We start from the raw sequence: 17,250 nt of genomic DNA, 5'->3' as shown, positions 1-17,250 counted from the left end.
GCGATGGATCCATTCTTCCAGGGACGGTTATGAGTGCAATGGATGCCATAATGAATTAAATAATAAGAATGAATGTTGAGGTGTTGAAGCAACACAAGGAACTCTCGTTCTCTTTGGTTAAAATGTCTATCATGAAAATATGACATTTCATAATTCTCAGCAAGTGCGGTGACAAGCCACAAGCCGGCCCTATGTATATATATATATATATATATATATATATATACACCATCCTGTCTTCAAAAATGACGGTAGACCACAACGCCCGCGGCCACCTGCATTTTCTTAACTTGATAGAAAATAGACTACTCTTTAAATAAGGGTTAGCCACTATGTGGGGCTTACCCTAGAGGAGTGTGTGTGTGTGTGTGTGTGTGTGTGTGTGTGTGTGTGTGTGTGTGTGTGTGTTCGCGCATTAGATAAACAATCATTGCTGTAGTGAGTAAAAGATGATTGAAAAATAAAATGGAAAATGTAACCTGGCCTTTTAACATGTGTGGCAGAAGTTCAATATCTGGCGCATCTTCAGATAACATACGTGGTTCTCTAACTGCAGACGGACCGGCTTCTGATTGGTCAAACTGACCAAAGGGAGAGAAAGGAAAGAGGGTGGGGCAATTCTATCTCCGTGTTTGGTATCGTGAACAGGATGTTGTATATAAGGGTGTTTGCATAATTTTTCATAACTTTCAAGAGAAGCACACAGGATTCAGGATTCATAATTTACACATTTTATTTCCCCAGAAGGAAACCTAGTTCTCATCAACGTTGACTGTCTGCAGACCTGGAGGAGAGGGAGAGAGGGGAGAGAGGGGAGAGAGGTGTTAAATGCCAGTCGAATAAGAAAGCGCCTAAGAAAGCATTAGAACCCGAGGCTGACCTTTGCAGGTGGTGACGGGGACATATGTGACGAGGGTGTACAACTTGTTGGCAGAGTCCTCGTCTTCGTTACGCTTCCTGGACAGACGCACGCGGAGGCGGTATGGAACATTCCTGTATGGTTACAGAGATAAAAAGGTCAAAACGTCGGATATCCCTAATTTCTGATTTTCTATAACGAAAATCATTTTTTCAGTACCAGTGTTTCCCATACATAGACCATTGTGTGGCGCAGCGCCACAGAATCAACATCGAGCGCCACGAATTGATTCTGTCTTTCTTTTTTTTTCTTTTTTTTTTATTGTATTAAAAAAAATAATAATAATAATAATTTTTTTCAATAACGCGATTTGGAAATCTAAAAATCGTTCCGTCCATTAATCTCTGCATAGCACTCGTTCTCCCTGTCATTCACACACACACACACACACGGAGCGAGAGCGACGATGCTAACACATTAACCCACCGATGTCACCCGTCGCTTAGCAACCGGACACGCTGGGGTTGATAAGTTACCGGACTACTGTAACTACTACGGAGTGCTAATATCAAAGACGTGAATCAGGCAATTAATCCAATTTCCTTGACAGCGGTAATGTTCGGTGTGCATTAAAGTATAGACGGAGTGGACCAATTGCGAACTACTAAGTTAAACCCCAAACTAATCGGAAGTATTTATAGCGCACTACACCACCTATTCCGCATAGAATTGTATTCCGAACCGATTGAGGCGTATGTATATATATGATACTTTTCTTTTCCGATTGAGCTGTTCTTCCACATCTATGCGAATCAGATGTGTCCGCATGTAAACGCGGAGTTACATGCACACTCACTGACGGCCGCGCCGCCGTGCTGCGCCTGCGCTGCCACCCCCCCCCCCCCCCCCCCCCCCCCCCCCCCCCCCCCCCCCCCCCCCCCCCCCCCCTAACCATTCCTTCTTTTTCTGTCTGGGGAGGTCTTTCATTTTTTATCATCAAGATAATTTGAAAACATATGACTCCCAGCTCAAATGGTTCTAGGTCTACCCGTAGGCCTCTTTAGGATGGCCTAACCCCTACCAGCTCCTTAATCATTGGATCTAAAGAAAACAATGAGAGTTCATTACGATAACCGTCTGCCTATGGTGATATACATGCCGTAAACAGCTTTTAAGCAGGAAAACACTTTATTCCAAAAACACCTTTTTTAAATGGGGCTCTCACTCTGATTAGAAATAACGTACCATCTTCAGCACAGAGGTCTGTAAGGTCTGCCTGACTCACCATATAAAAAGGTTATGCTGATAAGTACAGCATCACAAACACCCCCATGCAGAGACTAAACTACAGCAGATGTGCAGATCACAGAGTGTGCTGGCAGCTAGGGAGGGGGGTGAGCTCATGTGTCATGCCCATCCTTCTCTACAGGGGCTGAAATTCATCGGGTGGCCTCATCACTTCAGGCTCATTTGATCATTGTGTGAAAATGAAGAGTACAGTCAACCAGTTTGATGACATCAGACCTGCTTCATGTTACCAAGTGTCTCTGTTGCTCATTACTAGAAGCACAATGAACAGTTCCTTAGACATCAATTGAGAACTGGTATTTGGACCACCATAATTTCCCTGTAGTGAGAGTTAAACTAACTAACTACTAACAGATTGCAGTCATTCAGTCCCCTCTAGGATAATAATAGGGCCATTCAAAGAGCTGCATGCATCAAATTTATGACTATTAACCAGCTCACTAGATTTGTTGAGATGCAAAGCTACATAAACAGTCGAAAAAGAGTTTCTCTCACAAGATTTGATGCGTCCTAACCTCATTTAACTGTATACTGCAATTCAAATGTACTGTAGCAGGACAGCATACCATCTGAGGAGTACGATTAAGTTTTCAAATGACATTTTTGTCACTGGACTTGCCCGGCTGAGGTTAAATGTGAATACACCCACCATAATATTAAGGGGAATGACTATGAATGGACAGAATACTGAATATATCTACCAGGGCCTATCCTCACCTCACTCCCTTGGTCCAGACCGCCTTGTTGAGGCGTGTGTCGATGCGGACATCAGCTGTTCCCATCTCCTTAACTGCAAACGTCCGGATCTCCTTGATGGCCCGGGGGGCCCTCTTCTTAAACGAGCTGCAGAAACAGACCGTCAGACCCAGAATACAAGACTGCCGTCATCTCCTCAAACCCACTGGAAACGCATGGAGGAACAGTCAGCCCCACAATTTTACATGTGCAATACTACTGCCCAATATACATAATACTTTCAACTCAACCAATATGGATAACTGATCGCTGATATTGGTGAAAACATGACTTGGTAAATGGTCAAATTGATCAAATTAGTATAAATACAGTCCAACCCCATTGAAACAGCTTGACACATTTCTTAATAAAGCCCTGGACAAAAACAAGTAGAACCTTAGCAACTCATGATTCAAAAACATAAGCCAGCAATTAAAATGTACAGAACTGAATGATATAATTTCTTAATTAGGTACAATATAACCCCTAAACCACAACGTTGGCATAAGATTTGATGCAATAACTATGGAGTAGGCTAATGTTACCCTCAACACCCGTTACTGACAACAGGTACACACACTAAACCATGACCTGTTCAGCTCTACACACTAAAAGTTTCCCTACACCACAGGCAGACACTTACATGCCATGTATCCGCTTGTGGATGTTGATTGTGTATTCCCTGGTGACCACCTCATTGATGGCCGACCGCCCCTTCTTCTTCTCTCCTCCCTTCTTGTTGGGCGCCATCTGGAAAATGGATTTTACACTTAATTTATCCCAATGGAAATTGTTATTTAGACCAGCAATGGTTCAACGGGACAATTGCTATCAACATGACTTTCAAACGTTTTTAAATGGAGATGGAGCCTAATGTTTACAAATTGGCCTTGGAAAACTCGCGCTACCTGCTGGTAGGCTACAAGAGGTGCAGAAGTGCATTTGAGGTGAAAATCTGACAGCTATTTGTCCATGACAGCTAAACAAAAAAATGTATGGAGGGGTTGTTGTACATATGACATGTCAGCAAGTATCCGGTTTGGCGTTATCCTGTTTTAACGTTATCGGTGACATTTAATCTGTTGGGAGAATAGGCGTAGGATCTGCAATTGTAGCCCTAGCAATAGCTTTAATTTATATAAACTTTTATAAGCCAATCGATGTGCTTTGACCCCTAATAATGGATCGACAGTGAAAGTTTGTGGGTATAGATGCAAACGGGTTCCATTATTGTTGCGATATAATGTATCAGGGGGAGGATGAACGTTGATATACTGAATTGGACATTCCAACCTTATACTCACTCTGTCCAGGAATAGTCCGAAAGGAATTTGCAAGGGTTCATGGGAAGGCAAACTCTGACATGTATATGTTAATTTCCGGGTCAATTTAATATTATTGTGATGATCACAGCATAACTGTAAATATTTATAATTATATATTTTATTTTAAAATAAATATAACGACCCTGTTTGAATAAGATATGAATGACATTCAAGGGCGATTCAGGGAAGATTCGGAGTAAACGACTCCAAATCCCATAATGCATATGTCTGTAACCCGACGTGACTCCATATACCAGAATGCAGCTGTGTGTAAATGCTAGCTAATGTTGTGAATGAAGTTCAAACCGAGGGATCCTTCCATCATCAAAAATACATCCCACCACGTATTTATTCCGACGTTTTTCTCGTAATGGTTTACTGACAAGTTGGCGTCGACACGGTCTATTCTTAGTGGTTAGCGCGTGATATAATTTAAATGTTTTACTATGGTTTGGCATGCAACCTGCAGTTAGCTAGGCTAGGCTAAGCTAACGCAGGCTAACGTATCATGTCGTGTTTACTTTACAGTCCGGTTAAACGCACCTTAAACATGAATTAGTGCATGATACTAAGTTATGTGGCCACACGCGTTTTAAACTGGTACGTTACAGTGGGGCGGCACTATAGATCATTTCATAAACTCGAAAAGTCATTAAGTTGTGGAGAAGATGACACTGGCACCTAAGGACCTCTCCAACCTGCTGAGCATTATCTCGGAGGAGGCTTGCACCAACACCTTCGAGAGCCTCTCCGCGGCTTTCCACCACTACTTCGGCAAGGCAGAACACTTCCGAGTGGGCTCGGTGCTGGTGATGCTGCTCCAGCAGCCCGACCTACTCCCAAGCTCGCCGCAGCGGCTCACGGCCCTGTACCTGCTGTGGGAGATGTACCGCACCGAGCCGCTGGCCGCAAACCCATTTGCCGCCGTGTTCGCCCACCTGCTCAACCCGTCACCTGTGGGCGACGAGCAGGAGAGAGTTCTTTCAGGTAGGGGTTTACGGGCCGTGTCACACCCTTATTTGTCCCTATTTGGATGAGTGTGTGTCTCTCTTTTTGGAACGTGTGTGTATGTTTGGACGAGAAGTGTGTATGTGTCTCTGTTTGGGTGAGAGGTTTGTGTGCGTTTCATTAGAGTGGGTAAAAAAGAATGTACATTTTGAAAAGTGTCACGTCATCAACCTCACTACTATTCGCCCCCACTTTGTGTAAACTTAGTTGATTCAAACTTCAATGTTTTGATAACAAGGTCTGATTTTACGACTGTGGCAGTCAACATTAGCTTAAAGGTGCCTCTTCTTAAACGGTGGAGCTGAAGGTTACCCGATCATCTTACTCTATTTTAAGCTATGCATGTGGGAATGTATGGTATGGGAAGCAAACAATGTGTTAAAATAACTTCATCTGTATCTAACAGTGGGTTCTGTTCACTGCAGGCTTCCTGCCTCCAATCACCCACCCAGAGAAGTTTTTCCTGTCCCAACTGATGCTGGCTCCTCCCCGCGAGCTCTTCAAGAAGACCCCCAGACACGTGTCCTGCATGGACGTGGCCAACATGCCCCAATCCATCGACATCAGTGGCCTACAGCTAGCCCTAGCAGGTAGCCAACGCATGACATCAGAGATGTCAGGCTATGGATATGTCATATTTCATTTCTCAATGTACCTGAACAATGCAGTCTACAATGTAGACCGTGACCAGAGCTGTGGATACAGCGCTGAGAGGATCCTTATTGGTTTGCTGTGTTTTAACCTGCTTTCCTAATGTGTTGAAATGGTCTGCAGAACGTCAGTCGGAGCTCCCCACCCAGAGCAAGGCCAGCTTCCCCAGTATCCTCAATGACCCCGACCCTGATTCGTCTAACTCTGGCTTCGACAGCTCAGTGGCCAACCAGATCACAGAGTCGCTGGTCACCGGGCCCCGCCCCGCCCTAGAAAGTATGTTTTACCATCCTTCCTTCTTATGTTTTAAAACAGAGAATAAATTTCAGCACACTGTAGCTATTCCTCAATGAGACCCCAAATCTCTCTCTCTCCGCCCCCCATCACTTTCCTGCAGGTCATTTCCGCCCAGAGTTCATCCGTCCCTCCCCCCCGCTCCACGTGTGTGAGGATGAGTTTGCGTGGCTGAACCCCAGCGAGCCACAGCACGGGCTCCTGTGGGACCGCTCCATGTGTGTGAAGAACAGCACCGGCGTGGAAGTCAAGCGTCTCATGGCCAAGGCCTTCAAGAGCCCCCTGTCGGCCCTCCAGCAGTCCCAGGTCAGGCCTCCACTCCTCCTACCGCCTGCAAACTGCACACACACACACACCACACAGGGAGGCAGAGTTTAGCATCTATGCTCCTCGCCTCTGGAGCGGTACATCAAATCAGCTAAGGGCATTGCCACTATCTTCTATATTCCTTTTCAGCGTCTTAAAACATACCTTTTTGGTTTAGCTCTCATCTCATCAAGTAATGTGTCATCATTGTTGCTTCAGTCTGCTTCTCCGATGTATCCAATGGGTTGTTTACCTTGATAAGCACTTTCCACTTACACTTTGTCTCTCTCTACCGTTCTATCCGCAGCTCCTGGGAGACCTGGAGAGGGACCCTAAGCTTGTCTACCACATTGGCCTGTCTCCAGCCAAGCTGCCAGATCTGGTGGAGAACAATCCACTGGTTGCCATTGAGATGCTGCTGAAGCTGATGCAGAGCAGCCAGATCACAGAGTACTTCTCTGTCCTCGTCAACATGGACATGTCCCTGCACTCCATGGAGGTGGTCAACAGGTAAGCTACACACTATCTGCCCACCACACACGGTGTGCAGGCCTGTACGAAAAGGTCTTTTGTTTTACCAGAAGAGTAATACTTGTGTGCGTTTTAAGGTTGACGACGGCTGTCGATCTACCTCCAGAGTTCATCCACCTCTACATATCGAACTGCATCTCCACCTGTGAGCAGATCAAAGACAAGTACATGCAGGTTGGAAGAATGCACTCATGTTGAACACTGCTGAAGTTTCAACCTTATTTTATTATTATGTGTGTAACGTCCTCTGTCCTCCTGTGTGTTTGTGTGTGATGTCCTCTGCTCTCCAGAACCGCCTGGTGCGCTTGGTGTGTGTGTTCCTCCAGTCCCTGATCAGGAACAAGATCATCAACGTCCAGGACCTTTTCATCGAGGTCCAGGCCTTCTGCATCGAGTTCAGCCGCATCCGTGAGGCGGCCGGCCTCTTCCGCCTCCTCAAGACCCTGGACACCGGAGACACCCCCGCAGACATCAAGCCCGCCAAATAAGGCCCCTGTGTCTCCCGCCTGCACCCCCTGCTACACCCCGCCACCACAACCCCTGCCCCTCACCCAGCCCAGCTGCCAAATAGTGGTCCGCTAGAGCACGGCCCCAGTACAGACTCTGATGTACATACTGACACTCGGCTCCCTGACGCTCCTTTTCTACTCCTTTCCGGGAGACCCATGGAACGCTGTGTGGACCTTTTATTTTCTTAACGCAGGAGCTAACTTTAGTTTGGTGTTATAAGGAGAATGAACTGTGTTTCATTAAACAGTGGAAATACTGATTCTGATTCTTACTGGATTCATTATAGACTCATATATGTGTATGTAGTCATATATTAAGGTAATATGATATTGACATGAATAGTAATGTACGCATCAAAGAGATATAATAGACTATTGCAATCTCAGCCCTCCTGGGTGTAGTTATATACTACACCTCTGGGGGGCAGTATACTCATTCATACAAACATGCACATCTTGAGCAGGTGACATGGGGCATATTTCTACAGTTCAATTTTGTGTTCGGAGACTGAATCAAACCTGTAAGCTGTATTTAACCAATTTTCCCTGTAAGCTATTTCACTTTTTCTGTATATCCTTCACACAGAAAAACCATCAGAAAGTAACTTGAATACAAAGTGTTTATTCCCACAACATATTTTGGCAAAATACTGATTGAAAACACTAAGTCAATAATAACGCCAGATATTTTGACAAATCCCTGAAAATGTTTGTGAGTTGGATCAGATTCTCAGAATCTCACTACGGTTGAGACAGCATTCTTCAGCATAATCTGAACTAAACCTACTTCATAAGTGCATAATGAATTGACCACTAGACACTTGTTGTTCATTTCTGATTCAGCTACATTGATAAAAACCTCACTTTGAATAGAATGCTTTTGGTACGAGTTAAAAAAATAATCTTATTGATGCTAATATTGATCCTGGCAGATATGTTTCCATATTTCACATTTTGAGCCTAGGACGGATCTCATATCATTATATATCATAATGAAATCATATGTATAGTATGATATATATATATATGTTTAAACATATATAATATTATATATGATATGTTTATTAGTAAAACAGTCCAGGCAAGACTGTTCACATGATAACCTCACACCTTCTTCATGCCTCGCGCCATCAGACAGGCGAACACAGTCATCACCATCTTGGGCTTGACCTCCACTAGGTCCTCAGGTAACGCGTACACCCGTGCGCCGATCTTCCTCGCCATGGAGATAGCGTACCTAGCAACAGCAGAATAGCAACAAGAAATTAGAGCTTTAGCTGTCTGTTCTGCCTTTGTGTTGTAGAGACATCATTACAATGTAACAGCGAGGGAACAAATGGGGTATGCTGCTACCTAGGGGTGTAAAGGCATCGTGCACTGTTGAAATGAATGAGTCTTACTCTTGGCCGAGCACTTTTTTGCCCCGTGGACCACAGACTATATCAGGCTAGATTGTTCTCTTTAACCTATTTCTTTACCTGTTCTCAGATGTCAAATAGAAAGGAATCTAACACTGTTAAAAACAAGGTCCTGCAATCATTAACATAAATACACTAGGAGGCTGTGAGGGAGGAGGAAGAGAAGTAAGGGGAAGACGAGGTGGTAAAGCCGCAGGCAATAAAGGAGGGGAGGGAGAAGTGCCAGCGGACAGAGAAGAAGATGCTGAAGGAGGTAAAGAGGACAAGGGTTACGGTGAAGAACCTACTTGGCATTGTTCAGCTTCTCCTCTTCAGTCAGATCTTCCATCTTTAGGAGGTCGTATCGGATCGACCCAGGCTGAATGGCATCGATCAGGTTTAGCACCGGCATACTGTTGCTGATAGAGCCATCCTACACACACACACACACACACACACACGCACACACACCGGTTAGTTGACCTGGGTGTTAGCCTATAGCAGTGGGTGTATCTGACTGTTAGCAGGTGGCAGTGGGTTTCTGGAAGCTAGCGGTAGCATGTAGCAGTGGGTGTGTCTGGGTGTTCGTGTTAGCATGTAGCAGTCTGTGTGTCTGGGTATGGGGTCTACCTTGAAGCTAGAGATGGTGGGCTTGCCAGCCTCTGAGAGTGTCTGGTTGACCCAGGAGACGATGGTGTCGTCGGTCACCTTCTGCCCGTCTCCCAGATCCTCCAGGATGTTGAGGGTGTACCTGAGGAGGAAGAGAGACAGTATCAGGACCAGATCTTCACACCTTCATCCTCCATCCCTCCTGGTCTAAGTGTCAAAAGTTGGTTGGAACCATCCCATCCTAACAATGAATTCGACAGATGTGTGTGAATGGATGAATGTGTGCATTAATTAATCGGTGAATGTGAGCTGCCGTGAATACAAGTTCTGTATGTGTACTCTGACTGAACTAATATTAAACAAAACAATTAAAATAGAGCCATCATCATCTTCTCAGTTAGTATTAAGGAGGCGTCTGCAGCAGGCGCGACCTTCTCATGAGCTGCCAGAGGAGGGCCAGGGTGAGTTTTCGATTCCCAGAATTGAGGTCCTGCCCAGCGATGCCCACCAGGGAGAATTTGGCCTCCTTCTTGCCCAACTCCACCGCGTAGTTACAGTTCTCTAGCTGGAGGACACAAGATGGGAGATCGGGCATAGCATATAACCAACCAATAACATTTAACAAACTTTCTTCATGTTGCTGTCCAGCTTGGAGGGTTGGCATGTAGCTTAGCATTAGCAGAGGCCAACCTTCTTCATGGTCCTGCTAAGTCTAAAGGCTATAATTGAGCCTAGCATTAGCATGTAGCTACCTTCTTCATATTGCCCCCGAGCCGGGAGTAAGGTGGCTTGTTGACCCTCTCCCAATCCACCGGGACCTTGATCTTCTCGTAGAGCTGGAAGATGACCATGGCGTCGTCGATGTCCCTGAAAGAACACAACACACCAGCAGGTGGTTACATTTACATTTAAACATTCAGCAGACAAGTTTAGTCTGAGTTACTGACAAGTGAGGCTGAGAACAACCAAAGCCATCAAAACTAAAAAGTAGTTGACCTACTAGTTTACAACTGGACAAGTAGCCATAGGAATCAGAAATGCATGTTGTTGATTTTTTTACAGTTACAGTACATGTCTCTAGAGACCTCTGCATGGTCGTCCCAGCAGTGATGACAAGCGTTTCTTACACATAGAGATGGTTGACGCGAGGGTTCACCCCTAAGGAGTTCATCCAGTTTCTGAAGGTCCGCTCCTCTCTCGTCTCCCCTGCAGAACAAACACAAACAAACATGGAGGGGGCTCAGAATCCTCTCACACAACAGACTAGGAACATAACCCCAAACATCTCTGGAATCAAGCCAACTATAAGCAGAGGGGTGAGTAGGGGGAACCAGACCACAACACCAAGCTGTTTAGACTGGTGTGGAGAGAGTGGATACATCTCCACGATGTCGACGCGTTAACACATTAAAAACTGTAGAAACAGGAGACACATTCACAGCATTTATCGCGCATCTGAGATGAAGAGATGTGGCTTCTCAATGTAAATCCAAGGTGACTTGGAGCTCCGGACCTTCGATAGAGCTCCAGTCGATGTCCTGGTTCTCCGGTTTCTTCAGCGCGGGGTACTTGTTGAACAGGTTGGCCACGTAGGCCAGGTTCAGCTTGGGGTTGCCACGGACCACATCGGTCGCAGTGACGAACTGCCGACAGCCCAGCCTGTCGGCCTGCTCCAGCAGACACTCCGCCCTCTTCAGGTCTTCCTTTTCCTGCAGGGGTCAGAGGTCAACGCCAGGGTCAGGTTCAGCAGAGGACACAACGCTACTACAGCTGATTTGTTAGACTACATCCCCCACGCCGCCCTGCAAACTGAATAGGGGCTGATGCTGCTCATTGAATGTTTTGACCAAAATATTTACATGAATTAACTACCGGTAAATAACAAATGATCTTACTTATCAAGTATCAAATACAAGTTTCCAAATAATCAATCAATGAGGTACCTCTTTCCCGCCCTTTATCCGAACCATCTCCCTGCAATCCCTTTGTTCCCAGCCCAACCGTTAGGAATCCTAGAGTAGGATGCCCTAACCTTATTGATGACCTGTCTCTGAAGACACTGTGAGTGACTTTGGATCAAATGATCTGCTTAATGAATAAATGGTCAAATATGCTGGAGGCGAGTGCATGTGGAGGTGTGTGCCCCTACCCTGAGGCCTGTCATATCGATGGGGATGGCTGGCACGCCCTCTTCATCTCCTTTGGGTGCCACCTGGTTCAGGAGGCTGTAGTAGGCCTGGGAGTTCTACACATTGACAAGCACACGCATGCACAAACACACACAGAGACACAGACACACACACACACACACACACACACACACACACACACACACACACACACACACACACACACACACACACACACACACATCCACAAGGACACATAAACACAACCCATTAAGAATAACTCATAGATCATGAGCCATTCATCAATACATCATTAATTGAGTGAATGTGTATATATGTGCATGTGTGTCTATTAGCAGTACCTTGATATCCGAGCTGAAGTTGTTGATCTTTGGGCAGCCGGCCTCTGCCAGGTGATAGTTAGCCCAGCGGAGGAGCAGCTCCTCTGGGGAGAGCTTCATCAGATCCTCCAGACTCTCTCCATCCTGTAGCAGGGCCATCAGAGCTGCACACGCATGGCACACACACACACACACACACACACACACGCAAACACACATCACATAGGACAAAAAAAATTAATTACCACAATCCAGAATACATGCTTACACAAGTATAATACACGTGCAGATACATGCGCAAGCACATGCTCACGCACACACACACACACACACGCACACACACACACACACACACACGCACACGCACACGCACACGCACACACACACACACACACACCTTCGTTCCTGGTGATCTCGATGTCGGCGAACAGGCCGATCTTGATGACCTGCCATAGCAGACCAAGCACCAGGTGCTGCCTGCCCTCCTTCAGGTCGACAGCTCCAATGTTGACCACATGGCAGCCGATGGCAGAGGCTGAGTTAAGAGCCAAGTTGAGATTCTCCTGTTGATACATATGCATAACACACGTGATACAGAGACACATAGAAATGACACATGCACACACAACCTCCGCTTCCTTCACCTTGATTGTGAATGGAATGGGAGGAGCCTATCTACCTTGATGGTGGAGGGGGAATAGCTTATCTTACCTGGATGGTGAAGGGAGTGAGTTTCTTCTTGTTGATTGTTCTCTCGTCTATGGTGTCCGGGACCGAAAGGTTGATCATCTTACTAACGAACCAGAGACAAAAAGAGGTTCATTTTTCAATAGTTATTTTGTCCAACCACATTTTAGACAGTCTGAGTAACCAATAAGATATTCTATTTGTCCAACTCTTGATCTTAATCGGAATTCCTAAAGGTTTGGGGGAAACTCTTCACTCAGGTCTGGGAAAACCTCTCAGTCATAGAGAACAGATGAGGCGGTGTGTAAGACTATATGAAGGCAGTGGTACCAGAGCAGGATGCCGTCCCCCACAGCTGTGAACAGCTGGTTGCTAGAGGGGTCCATGGGCAGCAGATGGTTGCAGTCCGGATCCTTCTCAAGAGCCATGTTCACCCAGTTCACGAAGGCCACCTTTTCCTCCTCTGTGGAACGCATTTATATATAAACATATAAGATAAAGATGTACATTATTCACCAGATGAGAAATAAAAGTGTGTGTGTGTGTCTATGTGTGTGTGTGTGTGTGTGTGTGTGTGTGAGAGAGTGTGTGTGTGCGTGCATGTGTGTGTGCGTGTCTGTGTGTGTGTGTGTGTGTGTGTGTGTGTGTGTGTGTGTGTGTGTGTGTGTGTGTGTGTGTGTGTGTGTGTGTGTGTGTGTGTGACCTCTGACCAGAGTAAGAGTGCTGTGTTCCAGACTGTTCGGAGGTTCCGGCAATGGCGTTGATTCCCTCCTTCTTGTTGATGGCCTTCCTGAATGTATTGGCTACTTCAGTGCTCTTGAGCCCTTGAACAATCTAAGAAAGAGAAAGAAAGTCGGGGAGGAAGAATCGCACCAGCGGTCAGCAACTTCTGTTGTAGAACCAGGACAGATGTTTGATTTTGGGCTTGTTGAGTAGCTATGGTTGGACGGACCTCTGCAAACTGGTCGAAGGTGAGCTGTTCGCTGGTCTTCATCAGCTCCTGGACCATCTCTCGGATGCGGTATCCCGGCAACGGCAGGTTGGCCGCCTTAAAGAGCTCATGGAGCTCGTTCTTGCAGATGAACCCATTGTTGTCCATGTCTGCGGAAGGAGGAAAAGGTTCACGGTTCTGTGCATGAAGCCAATGTATACAGTCTAACCTTTGGGAAACCTTGGACAAGACGCCCCCTAACCACGTGCTCCTTCAAGGTGAATCATCAAGCTTGACTATTTTCTAATGTAAGCGAGGGGGGGCCACGCGAAGTCGATTGGGGACACTAGTTCCACTTTTGCGGGTATTTCAGCAGAAATAGAAGATCTAGGAAGTAGTTCTCTCTTTCCAAGCTTGGCCCTTCCCCTTTCATGCTACGTGTCTGAATTCACAGCAGCACTTCTGGATAGAAGTCTCAGTTAAATGACTAAAACAGTAACCATAATAGTAGTAGATTGAGCAAGGGTGTCCCTCAGCATTTATCTTCTTGGTCTTTGTATGGATATTGATTTGTAAACATTTGAAAAAAGTATTGTAAAAATAATAACAAATAATAATAATAGTGTAAGCAGCTTAACACAGCACCATGTTATTACATGCATGATGCTGTTTGCATCAGCCATGAGGGTAAAAATGAGGTTGCAAAGACCCATCGATCTTCAGAAACATGTTGGTAAGAAAAAAGCAGAAGGGGGAAGTGTGTGATTCATCTCACCGATCTTGGCGAAGGCCTCTCTCAGTTCCTCCTGCTCCTCTGCTGAAATTGGGGCCGGCGTCGACATGCTTGGAGCCTAGTGATGCAGGTCTGAAACCACAGCGCCGCATCGACAGTTTAAAATGTCTCCTAATGTCTCCTACTGAATCAACACATTGACTGAAATAGAGCAGTATCTGAGAATGCTGAATGACTCATTTGTCCATATTAGGATATAATGTTTGGTGTTAAGAAGATGTGATACATTCTGTTCTAACTAAGGTACTGTTAAACAGTCTGTTGTTAAGTTATCAGGATATACAGTCAGATGCTAAGGTACTGTGGTGAAGTATGTAGCTAAGGTACTGTGATACACAGTCTGTTATAGTCTACACACTGTTTATGTGATATTGTTCTGTGATGAAGCCTTGAGTGTTACAACAAGGAGGAACTTCTATTCATGGCGCAAGGCCAACAGCTAAAATTAGTTTGCAGAATTTAAACTTCCTACATTTTGCAAATTTTTTTGCATTAGTTTACGTTAACCACATGATCATATGTTGCTGATATGGGCTATCATGTTTGAATATATGTAAGGGGCGGAGAGAAGTGTGAGAGGGTGCGGTATGAGATGGTTTATTAGACAGAGAGGATGAGAGAGGGTCATATAGGATTATCTACCACAAGTCAACCACAACAGTTTCTCTTCCTGTGTTCCTATGTTGAAGTCCCCGGAGCAAGGATAATGAGAACAAAACCAAAGAGAATAAATATTGAGTTATTTTACTATGAATTTGACAAAGGAAATATCCCTCTATTAGAAGTCCCTCCTACTCTCTCGCCGCTAAAGCCATGTCAAATAATGTTTGAGAGGAATCAATATTAAATTAATATTGATTCCTCGAAAACATTCTTGGAAATTTCCTCTCTCTTGGCAATAACACATATTTTTGAAGCACCCTGGGAAAACGCTGTGTGGGTGAAGTGTTGGAGAGGGTGAGGAGTGACATGGTGAAATGGGGATTTGCCCACAAAAGCAGAAGCAAATGCAATTCCATACTGCAGCACATGATGGATGATGTCATGACAAAAGTGAGACAGCTCTTGTTCCCTCCATCCCTTCACATTTGGGCCGATAATGTGGACGGATAGAGTGAAGATGTAGAGAGTGGTAGAGCTCTTCCACCTCCTTATGTCTTAAGGTGTGAAAACACAGATGAGTCAGTCTTCCTCCGCAAGTTCCTGTTGTCAACCTCCGATCACACCTACAGCTCTTGAGGCTGACATCAACCCTGTCTGTTAAAGTTGTAACCTTAATCCCTGACTTCATTGACCAAGTTTTACCACTTTGTTATTTATTTTAATAAAATCAGCAGTGAAGTTGGCTGTGTTTTATCTGAACTCTGAGTTCAGTCATATATAGCATGATGTCGATGTTAGTTCAGCGAAGGCAGAATTTAACATGAGCCTGGGGTCTGAAACTACAGGAAGAGCTCTGAAGCACTAGTTTCAGTTAATCTTTGCAGAGTTTCTTTCTTCCGTTTTACAGAGGAAGGTGGAAACCACAGACTTCCTCCTGGGTCTCAAGCTGTTCTGCTCTCAAAACAGAGACTCGGTTATAACATCCATATAGCATGTTAGCTGCTAATTGATGACACTTTACAGCATGCTCACTGTTTTAATCACTAAAATGTGTTTTTCTTACAGGGATGCAGCCTTGTTATGAGGATGTCCTTGTACATAATATTGTAGTCAAATACTATACTGCACATCTGAGACTAAATCACTTAAAGCCTTAACAGCATCATTGTAGAAACAAGCTAGATGGGTGGAAGACGTGTCCTTTTAGGTAAAGGGCGGATTACCCTTGGAAAGCAGTCAATTCTTTCATATTATTTGTATAATACTTTTAAACAACATAAGACAAAAAAAAGTATCTTGTTGAATGGCAATACAGTGTTGAGTCTTCAATTACCAAACAAAAGCTATTCATCACATTACCTGATGTCTTTCATGCATAAAACTTTAAAACATGAGACCAGTTTAAAACATTAGCCATTCAAACAAAAGATTGATCAAAACCACCCTAGTAGACAGTTTTTTTTGTAAAATAAATCACATTCTTTCTCCTTGCAGCTGTAGGATTAATCTATAGTAATGTAGATAAATGCCGATTACTACAGAGATATAGCCATCATATACTATACAAAAAAATACCCTGAATAAACTGCCATGTATGCTGTTCACCTGTCTGTGTGAGTGTGTGTGTGTGTGTGTGTGTGTGTGTGTGTGTGTGTGTGTGTGTGTGTGTGTGTGTGTGTGTGTGTGTGTGTGTGTGTGTGTGTGTGTGTGTGTGAGAGGGTGTATGTGTGTGTGTTACCTGAGCGTGCTGGGAAGTTGTGTATGTGTCTGAAGATGGCTCGGTCAGTCTCCCGACTCCCTGAGCGCTACAGGGTATCTATAAGGACCTACCCAGAAGGAAGTGACATCACATAAAGAAGAAGTACTGATGCTTGTCTTTATATGGCCATAACACACAACCAACAAGGGACAGAGGACTGAGGATGCGCAATACTTCATTGAGGTTGAAACCCGCTCAGGATGTAACAAGCCTGACGGTTTGATCTCAGGCTCCTCCTAGTGTCGCGTGTCCCTGAGCAAGGCACCTAAACCCTATTGCTCAAGACGAGCGGGCAGCATTGCATGGTTAACATGTGGATGGGAGAATTGGAGACCACAGGTTACAAAAGCTCTGTTTGTCTGTATACCTAATCCATACAGTCTAGTAACCTATAGTAAGTATCCTAACTTAAGTATCCTAACTGACTTCTAATGTGTATCTGAAGCCCCATTCAGAGTTTTCACACACGCGCACA

At 44.9% G+C, this 17,250-nt stretch overlaps 3 protein-coding genes across 5 annotated transcripts; 1 reads left to right on the top strand and 2 right to left on the bottom strand.

Annotated features, from left to right (window-relative positions):
• Positions 1-708: 708 nt before the first annotated feature.
• Positions 709-4,320, bottom strand: LOC132449064 (large ribosomal subunit protein eL31-like). Of its 3 annotated transcripts, none has more exons than XM_060040655.1 (5): positions 4,207-4,320; positions 3,546-3,652; positions 2,885-3,010; positions 881-993; positions 709-784 (listed from the first exon to the last, which is right to left on the bottom strand). In XM_060040655.1, exons 2-5 carry the CDS (start codon positions 3,650-3,652, stop codon positions 753-755), a joined length of 378 nt encoding a protein of 125 aa, XP_059896638.1. In that variant the 5' UTR covers positions 4,207-4,320; the 3' UTR covers positions 709-752. The 3 variants fall into 3 exon arrangements, with proteins under 3 accessions (XP_059896638.1, XP_059896639.1, XP_059896640.1); XM_060040656.1 differs by having other exon boundaries at positions 4,201-4,245; XM_060040657.1 differs by having other exon boundaries at positions 4,196-4,216.
• Positions 4,321-4,467: 147 nt separating this feature from the next.
• On the top strand, positions 4,468-8,408 carry cnot11 (CCR4-NOT transcription complex, subunit 11). Its single transcript, XM_060040650.1, has 7 exons — positions 4,468-5,214; positions 5,661-5,825; positions 6,010-6,162; positions 6,284-6,486; positions 6,794-6,996; positions 7,095-7,191; positions 7,308-8,408. Exons 1-7 carry the CDS (start codon positions 4,896-4,898, stop codon positions 7,503-7,505), a joined length of 1,338 nt encoding a protein of 445 aa, XP_059896633.1. The 5' UTR covers positions 4,468-4,895; the 3' UTR covers positions 7,506-8,408.
• lcp1 (lymphocyte cytosolic protein 1 (L-plastin)) lies at positions 8,133-16,861 on the bottom strand. Its single transcript, XM_060040644.1, has 16 exons — positions 16,755-16,861; positions 14,396-14,485; positions 13,642-13,790; positions 13,400-13,523; positions 13,020-13,152; positions 12,714-12,795; positions 12,400-12,565; positions 12,024-12,166; positions 11,682-11,777; positions 11,046-11,241; positions 10,660-10,738; positions 10,285-10,399; positions 9,964-10,097; positions 9,554-9,674; positions 9,232-9,356; positions 8,133-8,763 (listed from the first exon to the last, which is right to left on the bottom strand). The coding sequence occupies exons 2-16, from the start codon at positions 14,460-14,462 to the stop codon at positions 8,631-8,633; spliced, it is 1,863 nt and encodes a 620-aa protein (XP_059896627.1). The 5' UTR covers positions 14,463-14,485; positions 16,755-16,861; the 3' UTR covers positions 8,133-8,630.
• Between the last annotated feature and the right edge of the window lie 389 nt (positions 16,862-17,250).

Source organism: Gadus macrocephalus, chromosome 20 (assembly GCF_031168955.1).
Source record: "Gadus macrocephalus chromosome 20, ASM3116895v1".
In the NCBI taxonomy this organism is placed as follows: domain Eukaryota; kingdom Metazoa; phylum Chordata; class Actinopteri; order Gadiformes; family Gadidae; genus Gadus; species Gadus macrocephalus.
This window is presented reverse-complemented; position numbering and strand designations above follow the sequence as displayed.

Excerpts from the sequence above, each read along its gene's own strand:
- LOC132449064 (XM_060040655.1), bottom strand. The coding sequence starts at position 3,652 with ATGGCGCCCAACAAGAAGGGAGGAGAGAAGAAGAAGGGGCGGTCGGCC. Across the intron at positions 994-2,884 it reads GTCTGGACCAAGGGAGTGAG|GAATGTTCCATACCGCCTCC; the intron begins GTGAGGATAGGC and ends GTAACCATACAG. Across the intron at positions 785-880 it reads CCCCGTCACCACCTGCAAAG|GTCTGCAGACAGTCAACGTT; the intron begins GTCAGCCTCGGG and ends CCTCTCCTCCAG.
- cnot11 (XM_060040650.1), top strand. The coding sequence starts at position 4,896 with ATGACACTGGCACCTAAGGACCTCTCCAACCTGCTGAGCATTATCTCG. Across the intron at positions 6,163-6,283 it reads GCCCCGCCCCGCCCTAGAAA|GTCATTTCCGCCCAGAGTTC; the intron begins GTATGTTTTACC and ends ACTTTCCTGCAG. Across the intron at positions 6,487-6,793 it reads CGGCCCTCCAGCAGTCCCAG|CTCCTGGGAGACCTGGAGAG; the intron begins GTCAGGCCTCCA and ends TTCTATCCGCAG.
- lcp1 (XM_060040644.1), bottom strand. The coding sequence starts at position 14,462 with ATGTCGACGCCGGCCCCAATTTCAGCAGAGGAGCAGGAGGAACTGAGA. Across the intron at positions 13,524-13,641 it reads CCTTCGACCAGTTTGCAGAG|ATTGTTCAAGGGCTCAAGAG; the intron begins GTCCGTCCAACC and ends TCTCTTTCTTAG. Across the intron at positions 12,167-12,399 it reads CGAGATCACCAGGAACGAAG|CTCTGATGGCCCTGCTACAG; the intron begins GTGTGTGTGTGT and ends ATGCGTGTGCAG.